The sequence below is a fragment of the Tauraco erythrolophus genome, chromosome 23 (assembly GCF_009769465.1).
Source record: "Tauraco erythrolophus isolate bTauEry1 chromosome 23, bTauEry1.pri, whole genome shotgun sequence".
In the NCBI taxonomy this organism is placed as follows: Eukaryota; Metazoa; Chordata; class Aves; order Musophagiformes; family Musophagidae; genus Tauraco; species Tauraco erythrolophus.
This window is the reverse complement of record NC_141487.1, coordinates 1,499,797-1,514,889: the sequence shown is the minus strand read 5'-3', so window position 1 is coordinate 1,514,889 and position 15,093 is coordinate 1,499,797. Positions and strand designations below refer to the sequence as shown.

General features: G+C 47.5%; 1 protein-coding gene across 14 annotated transcripts in view; it reads right to left on the bottom strand.

Annotated features, from left to right (window-relative positions):
- Window positions 1–735: 735 nt before the first annotated feature.
- Window positions 736–15,093, bottom strand: part of EIF4G3 (eukaryotic translation initiation factor 4 gamma 3) — a 154,498-nt gene continuing 140,140 nt past the window's right edge. For 13 of the 14 annotated variants that reach the window (XM_086625692.1, XM_086625694.1, XM_086625691.1 and 10 more), the window contains 9 exons: window positions 14,188–14,303; window positions 11,340–11,512; window positions 8,602–8,727; window positions 7,789–7,870; window positions 6,089–6,187; window positions 4,999–5,145; window positions 3,769–3,850; window positions 2,132–2,278; window positions 736–930 (listed from right to left, as the gene is read on the bottom strand). In XM_086625692.1, coding sequence (XP_086481818.1) covers window positions 749–930; window positions 2,132–2,278; window positions 3,769–3,850; window positions 4,999–5,145; window positions 6,089–6,187; window positions 7,789–7,870; window positions 8,602–8,727; window positions 11,340–11,512; window positions 14,188–14,303 — 1,154 coding nt within the window. In that variant the 3' untranslated portion in view covers window positions 736–748. The remainder of the gene's footprint in view (window positions 931–2,131; window positions 2,279–3,768; window positions 3,851–4,998; window positions 5,146–6,088; window positions 6,188–7,788; window positions 7,871–8,601; window positions 8,728–11,339; window positions 11,513–14,187; window positions 14,304–15,093) is intronic. The other variant, XM_086625703.1, reaches the window with a different exon arrangement.

The following is a 15,093-nucleotide window of genomic DNA, read 5'->3' as shown; positions in this document are numbered from 1 at the left end:
GCAGCGGTATTCTCAAATGTATTTCCTCCGTTCCAAGGTTATGTACGTTTTGATTACTATTTTCTTTTTAATTTTCTGAAGCAAGCTGAGAGGCAGGCAGAAAAATCTGATGACAATTAAAAAAAAAAAAAAAGAAAAAAATTGATCTCTTCCTCATCTAGCTTACCCCAACCCCCTTGAAAGTTTTGTCTACTTATCATGCTTTGAAACAAAACTTGAGGTGCATATGAAGGGGAGGGAAATTTATTTCTCTGCTTTTGTTCTATTATACAATTTGTTTACAGAAACTGCAAATTTAAAAATTACACTGACATTTGCAGTCCTTAAAATAATAAATTAAAAGTTTCCAACTTTTTTTTTTTTTTTGCTAAACAGATTTGTTTCGCTTTGTGTTTTTTGTAAGTATGAGTCCTTGTTTAAAAAGAAAAGAAAAACAAACAAAAAAAAGATTAAAACAGAAAATATTTTCTATAAATAATACATGTATTTTGGTTTAGTGCTCCCGCCCTCAGGTTTGAAGTTTACTTTTTTTGTTTTCAAGTACCTTTTTTCCTCCATGATCACCTCTGTGTTTATTTTTACCTCTCCCACTCGTGCCTGTGCGGGGGAAGGGGGGTCTGCGCGAGAATTGGCCTTTCTGCACTGTGATTGGCGAAGACGTGAAACTTTTTAAAAAAATACTTAAATTGTTTCTTTTTTTTTTATTTTTTTTGTTTTTTTTTTTTTTTTCCTCTCTGTATTTTAAGTTTCAATTATCCTCCGACTCCTCTTCGGCCTCTCGTAGCCACGTGAAGAACGCCGTGACGGATTTTAGCGCTACTCCTTTCCCGTTCTGCTCCGCTGGGTCCTTGCTGCTTTCCCACTTGTAGAAGGCATCCTCCGATATCACCTCCTCGTCGTACAGGCAATCGAAAAACATCCGCAACAAATCTGCGAGGACGGAATAACGGGAGAGAACAGCTGTCAGGGCTCTGCAGTCCGAGCCAGCGGACGGAGGCGCGGTTACGGATAAGGGGATTAATGGGAGAGATGCAGATACAAGTGCAAGGAAGGTCTGTCACTGAGTTATGGCTTCCGCAGCTGAGAGGGAAAACAGGTCCCTCTGATGCCGTGGGATAACACGTGCTCCACAGAAAAGGGAAAGCAGCCGTGGGAATGTATTATCTAGGGATCAGAATCTGCAGCAGCCTGTCCTCCTCTCGCTGGACCGCGGAGCCGGGCAGCCCGGCTCCTCTCCAACGCCTGATTTTGCGTGGCTCAGCAGGAGGGCTAACCAACGACCAGTGCCTTAAAGCTAAGGATGATCGAGTTGGGTGGTTATCGTAGAATCATAGAACGGTTAGGGCTGGAAGGTCATCTAGTCCAACCCCCCTGCAAGGAACAGGGATATCTCCAACTAGATCAGGTTGCTCAGGCCCTCGTCCAACCTGGCCTTGAACGTCTCCAGGGATGGAGCATCCACCACCTCTCTGGGCAACCTGTTCCAGTGTTCTACAACTCTCATGGTAAAAAATTTTTTCCTAATATCCAATCTGAATCTACCTCCCTGTATTTTAAAACCATTACCCCTTGTCCTATCACAACAGGCCCTCCTGAACAGTTTTGGGCCCCTTCTGATTTTGTGCTGCAAGCTCCCCAGGTTATCCCTGTTTCTTTGGCAACTCCCTCACCTCTTTTCCAACAAGTTTTCCGCGCTGCCTCTGGGACAAGACTCATCAGTTGTCCCTACTCATTTTACCCCCTCCAAGCCCACAGACATCTGTGGTGCAGCAATGCAATTACAACGCCCGGTGCTCTCACACGTCCAGGGGTTGTAAACCCAACAGATAAAATTTTCTACTGCTCTTTCCTCCCTCCTCTTTGTACCAACAGAGGTTTGTCCTTCCTTTTGCACGGCTGCTTACAGCAGCACCCAAGAGGAGAAGGGGAACTGCGCTGCTCTGCAAGCTGGAATCTGGACAAGCAGAAACTGTCTTCTCTCATCTGCTACGTAAAATGGTAACATTTTGTTTCCACTGTCAGGAAAAGCACATCCTCCTCCAGACCCTAGGGCTGGATTTTTACTCTTGGAGAAACAACTTCTCCCTTACGCTGTCAGGGTTCAAATTCCCAGTGCAGGGACAACACTTACTAGGAGGCTGATCAAGTTTTACTATTGATGCTTGTAGTGCATAAAGTGCTTGTAGTTCCTTCTCTGTGTCTGAGTCTAGATACTTGAGTAAGATCGGCACCCTCTGTTTGATAACAGCAGTGTCCACACGGAAGCTGGAAGAGTCCGCTGAGGGGAAGAGAAGAGAACAGGGTCAGCTTTGGTACGCAGCAGCAGGGACAGATCTTTTATTTACTCAAATAGAAATCAGAGATCCAGGTTGGCGTGCAGAGAAAAGAGGACGAGGAACAACAGGAAGTACTTCTGATCAATGGCTTTTTTTGGAAGTCTCGGTTCTTCCAATTCCTCAAATTCAGCTGGGGTATCTGCAGCGACCCGGTCCCTCACCAGCCTGCTGACACACACAGAACTACAACCTTACTCCGTGGTGCAAATCGTTGTGTTTCCACAGACAGTGCGATGTCCGAAGCGCGTACAATGGCTAGGGCTAAAATTCCAGTCACATAGAAGGTTTTCAGAAAAGTAAACAATTTTTTTTTTCTAAAAATACTAAGGCAGAAACAGAATCATAAGCTGCACATGACACAGGAAATCAGGGATATAGAAAAACACACGTTAGAAGTCCGTCAGCAACACAGATAAATTATTCAGCAGCTTTTAAGTAGAACATGCAACAGGAATTAGGTGGTATTTTGAAAACAAAAGGGAAACCCCCTCAATTAGAGGCAAGGCCAACGCCTAACGCAGAACAAGAAGTTCCTGATACACATCAGGGAACCCTTCCACATTTGCGACCAAATCCCGCGCCGTTCCGCCATTAACACTAGGTGGCATCAGAAAGGTTCTGTTCTCGGGGAGAAGAAAGGAGCTGGGAAAAGATGACAAACTGGAGAAGAAAGTCTTTACCCTGGCAACAAGACCAAGTTCAGACTGCTCCCTCCACCCAGCATGACTCTCGCAGCTAAGAGAAGAACTGGGTGCTCTAAAGCACCATTTTGTGTCTTGCCAGATGCCACCAGTAAAGTTAAAGAGAACCAAGTGAAGTAACCAGATGCTTCTGGCTGCAGCTCTTTAGTCAAGCGCCCCTGAGGCTCACATGCCTGATGGGAACCCACCCTGTCCTCCATTTCCAGCTGACTGCTGTACATTGGAGCAATCCACACAAACTGTCTTTCCAAAATTGCAACTTTGGACATAAAACTATTAACAAGACAGAAACACGATCTGGCTTCTCTTCTGCAGCCCACGCTTCCGACTCACACGTGGCGATCAGCGACAGCGGAGCACCCCCATGTCCTCGCTGACACAGGAGTGGAAATGCTAATTATCTTAATGACGTCTAGTGCGTTTCCACCTTCACTAGAAAAATCAACCAACAACCTGGTGTTACTCAGAGTCGTCTGAAACGGCTGCTCAGGTCCCCGGGACATGCCAGAGCCTTGGGAACACCGTAACCGGCAAAGCGCCCGGCTGTCGCAGGGGGAGCGGACATCCTGCTCTCAAGCACTAGAATTCAATATGGTGCAGAAGTCTTAGTGTGTGATTAAAAAAAAAACAACAACAGCCTCAGGGGATGGAAAAATGATATAAATCTGAAAACAGAAAAATAATTCTTTGCAGGTTTGGTCTGTCCGGTGTTTACGCTGGAAGTTACTCACCTATAATAGCTGCTTTACAAACTGCTGTCATTAAAGCTCTAAGGAATGTCGGTGAACTCATCTGGCTTTCATCTAGATTAGCCTGAAATCAGGAGTAAATGGACCAGTTAAAACCACGCCGCTGCACCAGAGCAACCGTTTCCAAACTCCGCCGCTGAATCTGGCAGCAAGGTCAAGTTCGGCAAAAGCTGCTGCCGTAGAAATCCCGTTCGCCCCCCTGCAAAAGCTCGGCTTCCCCATTTCCTGAAACTGGCAACACGCAGCAACAGTTCTGGTGCGGCCAGTATACCATTTAACTACCCCACAACCAGTCATTTGTCTGCAGCAGCCGACCACACCAACAACACTCAGCTTTTACAATGCCCTGATGCATTTTCTAAGAGTTTTAGGCTTTTTCAATAAATTTTACACCGTGCTCCTCTGATGGAGATTTGTTGGCTTTGTAGAAGAAGTTCAGAGAACGGCTATGTACTTTGTCCAAGAGTACAAGAGCTTGTGGCTGTCCCCAGATTTTCAGCGCTGCCTTCATTCCACTCTCGACGTTTCCAATGGCAGCAGAAAAAAAACGACATTTCTAACACATTGCTCCAGCAACAGAAATAACTGAAATGAAGCCGAGATTTAGCTGTAAGCACAGACCTAAATGAATCAGGTCAAGTATAATTTCAGATGCTAGATTAAATATCTGGCTTCGAGGATGCAGCCAGAGATAGGGGGCAAAAGATCGGTGGGTTGACTGGGCTTCTTTTTTTTTACTCTTTATTTTCTCTTACAGTTACTGGTCCAATGCACTGGGAAAGGTATGTGTGCCCCAGTGACTGCCCAGGATGTTTTTGCAGCAGGGCAAGGGGGGAATTTGCATAGGTCAGGTTGCAAACAGCAAGGATATACTTTTATCCCACATTTTGGGAAGAAAGAATGTAGCAGTGTACTCTGAAATGTAATATGTAGCCAGAAGCAGTGTTTTCAGTGTCAAGAAGTCTACAGTATTTCAAAGGCAGTTACACAGTTGTATGTTAAAACTGCTGAAATTCTTTCTTCCCAAAGCTCACCACGAAATAACTAATTACACATAGATTGTAACTCTTTGGAAGTGTTGGTTGCACAGACCTAGCCATCTGCGTGTCCTATGCCTACGGAGGAGCCTGCAGAGATGTCCTTTAGATAAGAAAATATTTACAAGAGCAGTTAACGAACTGTGTGCGGGGAGGGTGGAAATAGTCTTTGTACCTCTACCCAGTCAAAGATTTGTTCATCGTTCGCCTTGTCCTCAACAATGAGTTTCTCTAGCTGCTTGTTCAGCTCTTCCGCAGAGAGTTCTTTCTCTGAAAGTGCTTCTGAGGAACTGGAACAGTCGGACTCCGTGAAGTCCAACTTCTGCAACACCAGAAGTAATGAGGAGAATTAGTTAAATACACTTTCCTAAGCTGAAATGACACCAAACGGAGGCAGCAAGCTACGCTTCATCCTTCTTTCTGGCATCTTCCAACTTCTAAGGTGTCGTTACAACGATTCAGACACTGCTTCTGTTCCAAAGATTATAAAGCACTTTGCAAACACGGGGGCACTACGTTACCCAGCGAAGACCACCAGGCACGGCGGAGCGACTCCGGCCCTGCGCAACACGAGCGTGCGCAGACCGAAGTATGTGTTGCTCAACCAAAACGCCGGGAGCTGGAATGCAATTACGAGAGCTGGCGTTGGCTCAAAGAACTGGCAGCTAACACCCCAGCTCATTGCAAAACGTGACAGAGGAGCTACAGTCTCCTCGCCAAGCCCCAGGCCCTGGTAACCCATTTCACTTCCAGCAGCGCACTGCTTCCGAAGTGCTAAAACAGGCCAGTGGATCACCTGGAGCTCCAAAGGGAGACCTCCAGCATCTTCCTTAGGAGCACCACCAGCAAGGTGCCCTCCACCAGCCCTGCCTCCTCTCCGGTCTGAAACCTCACCCCGGGGTCACAACGCAGGGTGGGATGTGTGAATAATTGCTGTCGTTTATCCTGCCCCTTCTGCAGACGGTCTGTCCTTGCTGCACAACTCATCCTGGCCTCCATTCCTCCCCCCCCGGATGAAGAACGAAGCAGCCAGTTGACAGGAGACACGTGCCTGGGATCGGAGGGGACAAGCCCGTCCTCCTGGCGTTCCAGAAAGCAGGTGCTGCACTAATCTAACCCCGATTTTGCGAGGCAGGCACTTCGCCCCACGGCCCGTACCAACTATACGTAAGAACGGGATGGAAGAGAATGAAGAAATGGGACTTGGGGCCCAAAACCCAGTGTGCCAAAATCATTAATTATGCAGACGCTCACTCTGAACTCACTTGTTCCATGAGAAAGGTATGTACATCCTCCCCTTCGGGTAAGTAGTCCTTCCAACTGAGGCCAGTCTCCCTCCATAAGGCTCCCACTTTCTTATGGCTCTGAAACACAAACAAGTTTCTCCATTTTAAAGGTCTGAGACAACAGCAGGGGAGTTCACACGAGCCGGAGAGGTGCAGCTGTGTCAGGAGAAATAAAGAACCGTTCGGCCACTTTCACAAGAAGTGAAAACGTCTGGAGATCCCGTGCAAGAGAAATCACACACGCCATCCCTGCCACAGCTATGCACATCTTGCCGAGGGGTCAAACGCCACGGTGACGGGCAGTAAACAAGGCATAACGTGACGCGGGGGGTTCGCAACAACTTCAGCCAGAGGTTACCTACGCAAGGTGACACACCTGAACAGGGCACAGTTTCCCACGGCCGTGACACGGAGCTGGCAGTTAGATGGCTTAGGTTCTTCTCCTGACTGTCAGGAACTCACTCCGTGACTCGCTCTCCCCCTGCCTTGGCATTAAGGCACTGGTGAATGAGCGACTTTCAGAAAACAATTATTTACGTGGCTGATTTCGGTGCGGAGATCAGCCCTCAAATTCAGGCACGGAATACCAAGTTCACTCTTTGATTCCTAAAATTTATTGCAAACCTTGGGAAAAGCTCCTTTGCAGCACATACACTTCGACCTCCCGCATCCTCTAATGTCACGCTGACCTTTCTGTATGGCTAAGACCTATTTTCTATTTTCTGTTTTCTGAGCTTTCTTATGCCTAAGATGGCACATACACAATTCTAACAAGAACAAAAATACTAGTGAACAACCAGGTCTCTTTTCACCCAAACCTGTGCTTCAACCCCCGGCGCTTGGCAGCTTTTCTTTCACAGAATAGAGAAAAAGAAAAGAAAGTGGACTGTCCAAACAAGCATAAAGCTAAAATAAATAAATAAACCATCACTATTTGCACTGCCGGACTGAAACGCTCCCGGAACATTCGACCTTATTTGAATGCATGCTTTAGAACAGCAACACCAACCAAAAAAAAAGGCAAGTGAGGGATTTTAGAGGGTTTAAAATAGACACTATCCAAAGTGCAGTATTTAGCTGGATTTAAAAAAAAAAAAAAAAAAAGAAGACAAAAAAAATGGAGAGTTGTAGGGAAACCACCAAACTGTTTGGACACACAACTGTGACACGTGTAGGAGAGCTGTAGAAGTTACAGGGTGAGAAGGTGTCACTACCCCTAGTGATGGGTGAATCTGAAAAGAGTCGGCAGGTTTAGTTCGGATAAGCACCCAGAAGTCCGAGAGGCCGTCGGAAGCTTATCCGAACCCTCAGAACCTCTCCGGTCTGCAAGAACAGCTCTCTCGCAAGATTCCCGGCACTTGCTGCTTCTGGTGAGCCCAGAAATACCTCGAGGATGTCCCTCTTGCAGTATTTCAGCACTCTAGCTTCTGGAAGAAGCCAAGTGCAAAGGTACCTGCAAAAGGGAAAAGCGATGAGAAAAACAAAAAAAAGTAGTTAACTTTTTGGAACCTCGTCAGGCCTGGTTTGAAACTGGGGAGGAAGAGGCAGGTTTCCTTGGTTATCCGGACTGCCTGGCCCATCCCTAAATATCTTCCCGCGGGAAATGTGTAGGCTTCATGCATAAACACGGACTGGCTGCATCCAGCTCCGACCTACGAACGGTGTAGCCGGACACTTACCATTTGTTTGCATAGAAGGTGCAAGATTTCAGCAAGCAAGACGCCGGCTCTTCCCACAGGAAGCAAAGGTTTGCTAAATTCTCTAGAATGAAAGAAAAGCAGATATTTTTCCTTACAATCTGAATTGTCAGCAGACAGTTTTATCCTCACAGAACAGTGCTCCAGGCCTGGAACGCAGGGCAAGGGGCAGGAAATCACCGTTAGCGTCTGCCAGGGATAAAGGATTTGATCCAGCTGGAGCTGCCGATACAACGGACTTCGGTGACGTGGTGCACCTGCCACGACAGCGCTAATTACAGGGATTTGTTGATCTGTAAGGTCAGATCCACTCGTTTTTGTGGGATGCTGCATAGCAGGACCCTTTCTGGGGACAAGGCTATTATTTTCTTAATACACCACTTCCAGGAAAAGAGAACCATTCGATAGGCTCCGAGTTAATCCCCAAATAGATAAGGACAGGTACAAAATACACCAACGCTGGTCCTGGAGAGAGTTTCCAGTCTTCAGGCAAAGCTTCGTGCCCGTGTTTAAGGCAATGCCCAGGTTGCAGTTGTTACACTGAGACATGAAGACTCCAACTGTACAACACTGGGATATTTTTCAGCTCGGCTGAAACAAACGGGACTGAAGCAGATTTATGGGTAAACTTGCTCCCCTGAACGGCGACTACGGAGCAGCCAGCTCCCTCCCCACCGCGTTTTCTCAGACCCTATCTGTCTTTCATCTCCTGATGGGAACCATGCCATGAGAATACTATGGAATAGCCAAGCAGACAGCTCAGCTCGACCCACACCGAGGAAGAAGAGCACTTACTGTATAAGTTCTCTCATAGAGATTCCTCCTTCTTTTAACACGGGGGTCACCAACTCAGCGAGGTACAACCAAATATGGGGTATATCTATGGCCATATCGTCCGCCATCTCCAAGGTATCTGAAAAACTTCAAAAAGAAGAAGGAAGAATGTCAAACAAAGACAATTTAATTTGCAACTTTTCCTGCAGAGCAAACGTGCACTTTTAGAAACGCTTTGGTGCAGAAGGAAGGAGGGAGGAGAGTCACAACAGTAACACAAAAACCGCTGCCACCTCATCCTTTCAGTGCTTCACGACTGCCAGGAGCGAATTTCTCTACGCGATATCACGCAGAGTACGCGGAAAAGGCATCGTAAAACCAGCACATACATCCAAGAAAGCCCCATTCACAATAATTCTTACATCCCAGTAACAAACCGTTTGCTAACTAGTAAAACCTGTGAAAGTAAATGAAGCATTTTTGCCTATAAATACAAAACACCTAATAAATGGAGCCTTCTGAAAAAAATCCAAATATTTACAGAAAGGGGTTACTAATAACAGAAGTCCAAAGGGAAGGTAGTCAGCGGAATGTCTCCAAGTATGTAAAACAACACAAGAAAAACGTTCAATACACCAGAGGGAGGTTTCCACCCAGAACAGAAAAAGCAGCAGGACGAATTACAAAATCGCTCCCCAACTCTGGATACGGTTTTCCAGAATCGCTCAAAACTCTTCTTTCCAATAAAAACCTTGCAAGTGGCTTCACCTCCCACAGCTGGTACAAGATGATCGTTCTTCTGGCTCTCCTGTCAGCTTCCATCATGATTCATTTCTCCTTGAAGATTCTGGGGTCCACTTTAGTGACGACAAACGTGTATTTTCTCTTGTGCTCCAAAGCCAGAAACCATCTCCTTTGCTTTGTTCTCTGCATCTTCTCTACCAGTTCAACCCAGGTTTGTCCAAGTGGTTTCCTGTTTTGGATCTCTCCAGCCTTGCACTGTCACCAGTACTCATCCCATAACCTCTAATTACGGAGCAGTTTGTCTTGCGTGAGTAAGTACAGCGGTTTTCGGTGTTCTCACGTGCCCGCCCAACACCGCTTGCCCTCTGTCATCTTCAGGAGCTGTTTCACTCCATTTAGGCCACATTCAGACCACACATCCCACTATTTCATCAAGATGCTACTTATTTGGCATCCCGACCACTTATCCACACTCCAGGAAACACAGGCAGGGCTTTAATCACAATCCATGATGGAAATGTATCACTTCAAACGAGTCGGTTTGACTCTCAGTGACTGCGTGGACACAGACAAGTGTACTCCCTGTAGATACTTGGTTTTTTTTTACCTGCTGTTCCATACAATTTCCAACTCAGGCTGCTTAAACTTTGCCCACGAGCCGCTGGATTGCATCGCGATGAAATTCACTGCCAGTCACCGGCGCAGGGAGATCACCTTTGGAGCGGATGGTGGTACCACGGCGAGACAAGATCCAAACAAAGGCAGGAAGATGGGGCTAAATACCCCAAAACCCAGTATCTGAAAGGATTATTTCACCTGCCTGTTTGCTGGGTGCTTTTTGTTGCTATCCCTGGTTTCATCATCCTGCCCTAAGCCCCAACGAGGACTGAGGAGTGCTGGGGACCTCCTTGGGAACATGGATCCTTTTACAATTGGACACCAGTTCAAATCCAGGCTGGGAACACAAAACCCCAGGGAGCTGAAATGAACCAGCAGCCGAAAATCGGGTCTCCCGTGGAAGGTCTAACCAGTCTGATACCACATAGAACCACAGAACGGTTTGGGTTGGGATGGACCTTCAAGATCACCTAGTTCCAACCCCCCTGCCACAGGCAGGGACACCTTCCACTACACCAGGTTGCCCAAAGCCCCATCCAACCTGGCCTTGAACACTGCCAGGGATGGGGCAGCCACAACTTCTCTGGGCAACCTGTGCCAGTGCCTCACCACCCTCAGAGGGAAGAACTTCTTCCTCAGATCCCATCGAAATCTCCCCTCTTTCAGTGTAAAGCCATTGCCCCGTGTCCTGTCACTACACACCCTTGCCCAAAGCCCCTCTCCAGGTTTCTTTGAGCCCCTTTAGGTACTGGGAAGCTGCTGGAAGGTCTCCCCACAGCCTTCTCTTCTCCAGGCTGAACAACCACAACTCTCTCAGCCTGTCTCCAGAGCAGAGGTGCTCCAGCCCTCCCATCATCTTTACATATTCTCCTTCTCAGCCCCTCCAGGACACGTTCGCTCCTTAAAAGTTGTCCTGAGAAATTACATCATACGGGCAAAGCCTGTTCTACCAGTGGGAGAGTGGCTGCTGTTCCGTGGATGCACTTCAGGCTACAGAGCTTCCAGGAATTAATGTCATGTGAAGATTTTGGTTGTCTTCCTCCTCTTCTAATCATATTCAGTGATTTGCCAAAAGGGAAACATTGACAAATGCATCACAAACCAGAAATCTAAACAACACACGTTTAAACAGACACCTACGTTTTTGCTTAGAAATAAATACTTATATAAATATGAAAATACTTACACTCATCAAAGCATGTGAAACGCTTAAAAATATATCACAATAATTATATTACTTATAAAACCACCCAGGTGGAAACACTCCTTCGAAACGGATGCGTGGAGAAGGCAGGATACCAGAGCAAGGTGGGAAATGGTTCCTCTCCAACACAAACATTGTTCATTTGCAACGAAGGCTCCCGAAAAGCGCCGGTTCCTACGTGCAGAATACAAACCCCTTGAAGAAATCCTGCTTGCTCAGCTTTCCCGACTGCACCAACTGATGTAACAACTGGCCCATGTGATCCCTGGTGATCTGACTCCTCTCCAGCGTCGACTCCACTCCCACTCGCACGAAAACAGGCAGCAGGTTCTGGGTGCTCAGCTCCTCCACGCACTGCATCGCTTCCTGTCGAACGACACACAGGATCACTCCTGAGCTGAAAACACCAAAAAACGGGGCAGAAGGACATTTCCTACTAAAACACAGAGGTTGTTTCTTTTTTTGGAATGAGCATTTAGTGAAGCCGCCAGGCAAAGGTGCTGAACGAGGCTGTGGAACCTCATCAGAAATCACCACTGAGATGGGAACTGAATAATAATTAAAAAAAAAGATGAGAATTTATACCTCACAGATGACAATTTTTAAAATACAGAATCACGCTCCAGGGTACTGTAGGGCTGCTCAGTGAAAGGACAGGAATTGCCTTCCGGATGCCACCAAAACACCTATTATTTCATCAAACATCAAGCCAAGTCAAAAGGACACCAGGTCAGATTCCTTACTGACCTGATCCGGCATGGAAATGCCGTGTTATAAACCCACACCGCATAAAAGACGCAGAAAACAGGTGGGGGAGCATTGGGAGGAAAATTTCCTTTCTGGCATGTGCGTTTCATAACCTCGAAAACCAAAACACTTTATTTAAAAAGAGACTTTCAGAGAAACGCTCAATGTCACGCTTCAAAAACCTCCGCTGTCACCAGCACGGATCTTCCACTGACCTCTGGGTCCAACCTGATGGATCTCAGCGGGCTTCCTGACTAAAGACATTTGCTCCTTGCCTTAGGTTATGCCTTCAGCTATCAACAACTGGCAGCTCCAGACGCATTTCTGCAAACCCCGATCGGCTTCTCTCTGCAGGTCACAAGCCTGGCGGCCCCGGACCGCGCACTCGGGTCACAGCTCTTCCGTCAGTTGTGCCCGACGGATCACCATGTCCCCGGGATGGACAGGTGACCACGCCGCGGGCTGGCCCTGCTGTCACCAGACGCCGGCACGCAGCTCAGCACTTTTCATCTACAGTCAGGTTGAATATCGAAGACTGAACTCACGGGGAATGGAGCAATTTGCCCCTTGAGTCTCATGAGACCTCACCTGGAATACTGCGTTCAGCTCTGGGGTCCCCAGCACAAGAAGGACATGGAGCTGTTGGAGCGGGGCCACAGGAGGCCATGGAGATGCTCCGAGGGCTGGAGCACCTCTGCTCTGGAGACAGGCTGAGAGAGTTGGGGCTGTTCAGCCTGGAGAAGAGAAGGCTCCAGGGAGACCTTCCAGCAGCTCCCAGTACCTAAAGGGGCTACAGGAAAGCTGGAGAGGGGCTTTGGACAAGGGTGTGTAGTGCCAGGACAAGGGGAAATGGCTTTAAATTGAAAAAGGGCAGATTTTGATTGGATCTAAGGAAGAAATTCTTCCCTCTGAGGGTGCTGAGGCACTGGCACAGGTTGCCCAGAGAAGCTGTGGCTGCCCCATCCCTGGAAGTGTTCCAGGCCAGGTTGGATGAGGCTTTGAGCGACCTGGTGTAGTGGAGGGTGTCCCTGCCCATGGCAGGGGGGTTGGGACTGGATGGTCTTTGAGGTCCCTTCCAACCCAACCCATTCCGTGATTCTGTTCCTCTGCTCTGCACTGTATGAACTCAAACACTCACATACGGCCTCATTAACGCAAGTTTGAGCCCAACGACTCCAAAGCTCTGCGGCACGACGCGCCGCGGCTGAAGGGCACCGCGGATTTACAGTTACCAAATCCTCCCTAATGCAAACGAGCTGCCTCAATCTGACCTACCTTTTTTTAACCAGAGGTGCACTTGTCTAACACAACTCAACTCTTTTTCCACCCAGCCATAAAAAAAAACCCAACCCACGTCACTGTATCTGCGAGCGCAGAAACCGAAGCAGCTCCGTAGCCCCAGACATCCAGGGGTCAGACTTTGAAAAGGAAAAGGACCGGAGGCTCCTTCGTGACCCAGCCCCGCTGCCCCGGCTCCTCCTGCTGAGACCTGCCCGGCCAGCAAGCTGGGGGACATTGGGAATCAAAAAGTATTTTTTTTTTTCCCCTCCAAACCAGGATTTAATAATTTCTTCTGATAAGAAGATGTGAACCCAAAACAATCTGTCATAAGAATATTCCTTTCTGATTTTAATTGGAAGCAGCAACTCTGCTTTTAGGGTGCCGAACCAGGAACTCCCTATTGCTGCCATTGCAAACTTGGCAGGTTTTAAACATTTATTTCAGCAAAAGATCAAACCCACCAGCTTTGCAGTCCACGTAACACTCCCTGCAAACTCCCTGGGCAAGCTAAAAATCCATTTACAAGGGAAACAAAATTTCAACCTTTAACTAGGAAGCGATGACAGCTGCTCAGTAATTTTCAATGTTTATTAAAAATACTCTGGAGTGGCCCGTTCAATATTTAGTATTGCTTTATCTGCCCCCAGATCAGAACAGCACACGCTTTGATAGCTGAATAAAAACCTCAGTTTATTTTCCCACCAGCTTTTCTGCTTCCAAAATTGCTGTTGTTACGGAGCTGCTCAGTGATTCATGACAGATACACACGCATCCTGCTCCTCCAAACACACGAGCTGGGCTATTTTTCCTGTTCCTAACAGGGCACAAACCAAGTTTGAGACACGACTGGCCTAAAAACCCTCATGGAGCCACAGCTGCCCGAATTTTGACAGGCCCCACGGTTTCTGGTACCCCTGTGAGAGCTGAGTGCTTACCAAGACACTGTTCCTGGGGAGAAAACAGAGCAGAAAGGCCCGTGGGACTTGAGTGAGTGAGGTTTTAATTTCGCTTACCTTAAAATCATTAATATGCAAGAACTCATCAATGATAGATTTGCATTTTCTCTCTATTTCCTCTTCTGATAGCGAAGGCTTTTCTTGCGCTGGAGCTGGGGGAGCTTCAGGCTTGGCTGGTAGAAAAATGAGGAGAAAAAAAAGAAAAAAAAAAAGAAAACGTTTGGAAAAGGAAAATCAGCACCATTTTCAGAGACGACATTCTGAAAACAGAAGTCACTGGAGCAGGGTGTGTTCCCTGTCCCATCGTCAGGCACAGGCCACTTCCTTCTTGGCTACGTTTCTCCCAGTATGAACCCCCAATATTTCTGCAAGTTGACCTTCTTGTAGAAACACAGCTGGCAGCGACACAGGATGCAACACCCTCCAAGCACTCTATCAACATCAAGTAATTAGAACTTCGAGCTGTTACAGCGTGCTGCAAACTCAAAAACATCGCTGTGATGGGCAACAACTCAAAGCAATCTCCTGGATCATGTCCCCAAAACCTCGGTCCCCACGAAGTCCTTCACAAAGTCCCAAAGCGTCAAGACCAGCGCGTGCCGTGTCATGGCAGTTGAGATGTTTTCCTCACTGTAGCAGTTTCTAGATGTTTCCCAGGGAAACTGTTCTTATTGCAAAGGTTCTGTCTGCAGAGAACATCGCCCCAGGTGTCCTCATTACCTTCTCATTAACAAATCAGCCCAAGCTGGCAGGAGCAAAGCGGGAGCTGCAGTGCTGATGAGGTGACAGGCCACCCCAGTGGGTGCCAACACCACGCTGCACTGAGACCTGCTTGGAGGGAGGAAGGCTGGCAACGACGCAGCACTAAAAAGATGTTGGGCACGGTCTGTCCCAGTCCCAAATCACTGCTCTGGCCCTGGGAAACGTTTGGTAAGGGCAGGTACGGCTTTACTGGGCACTGAA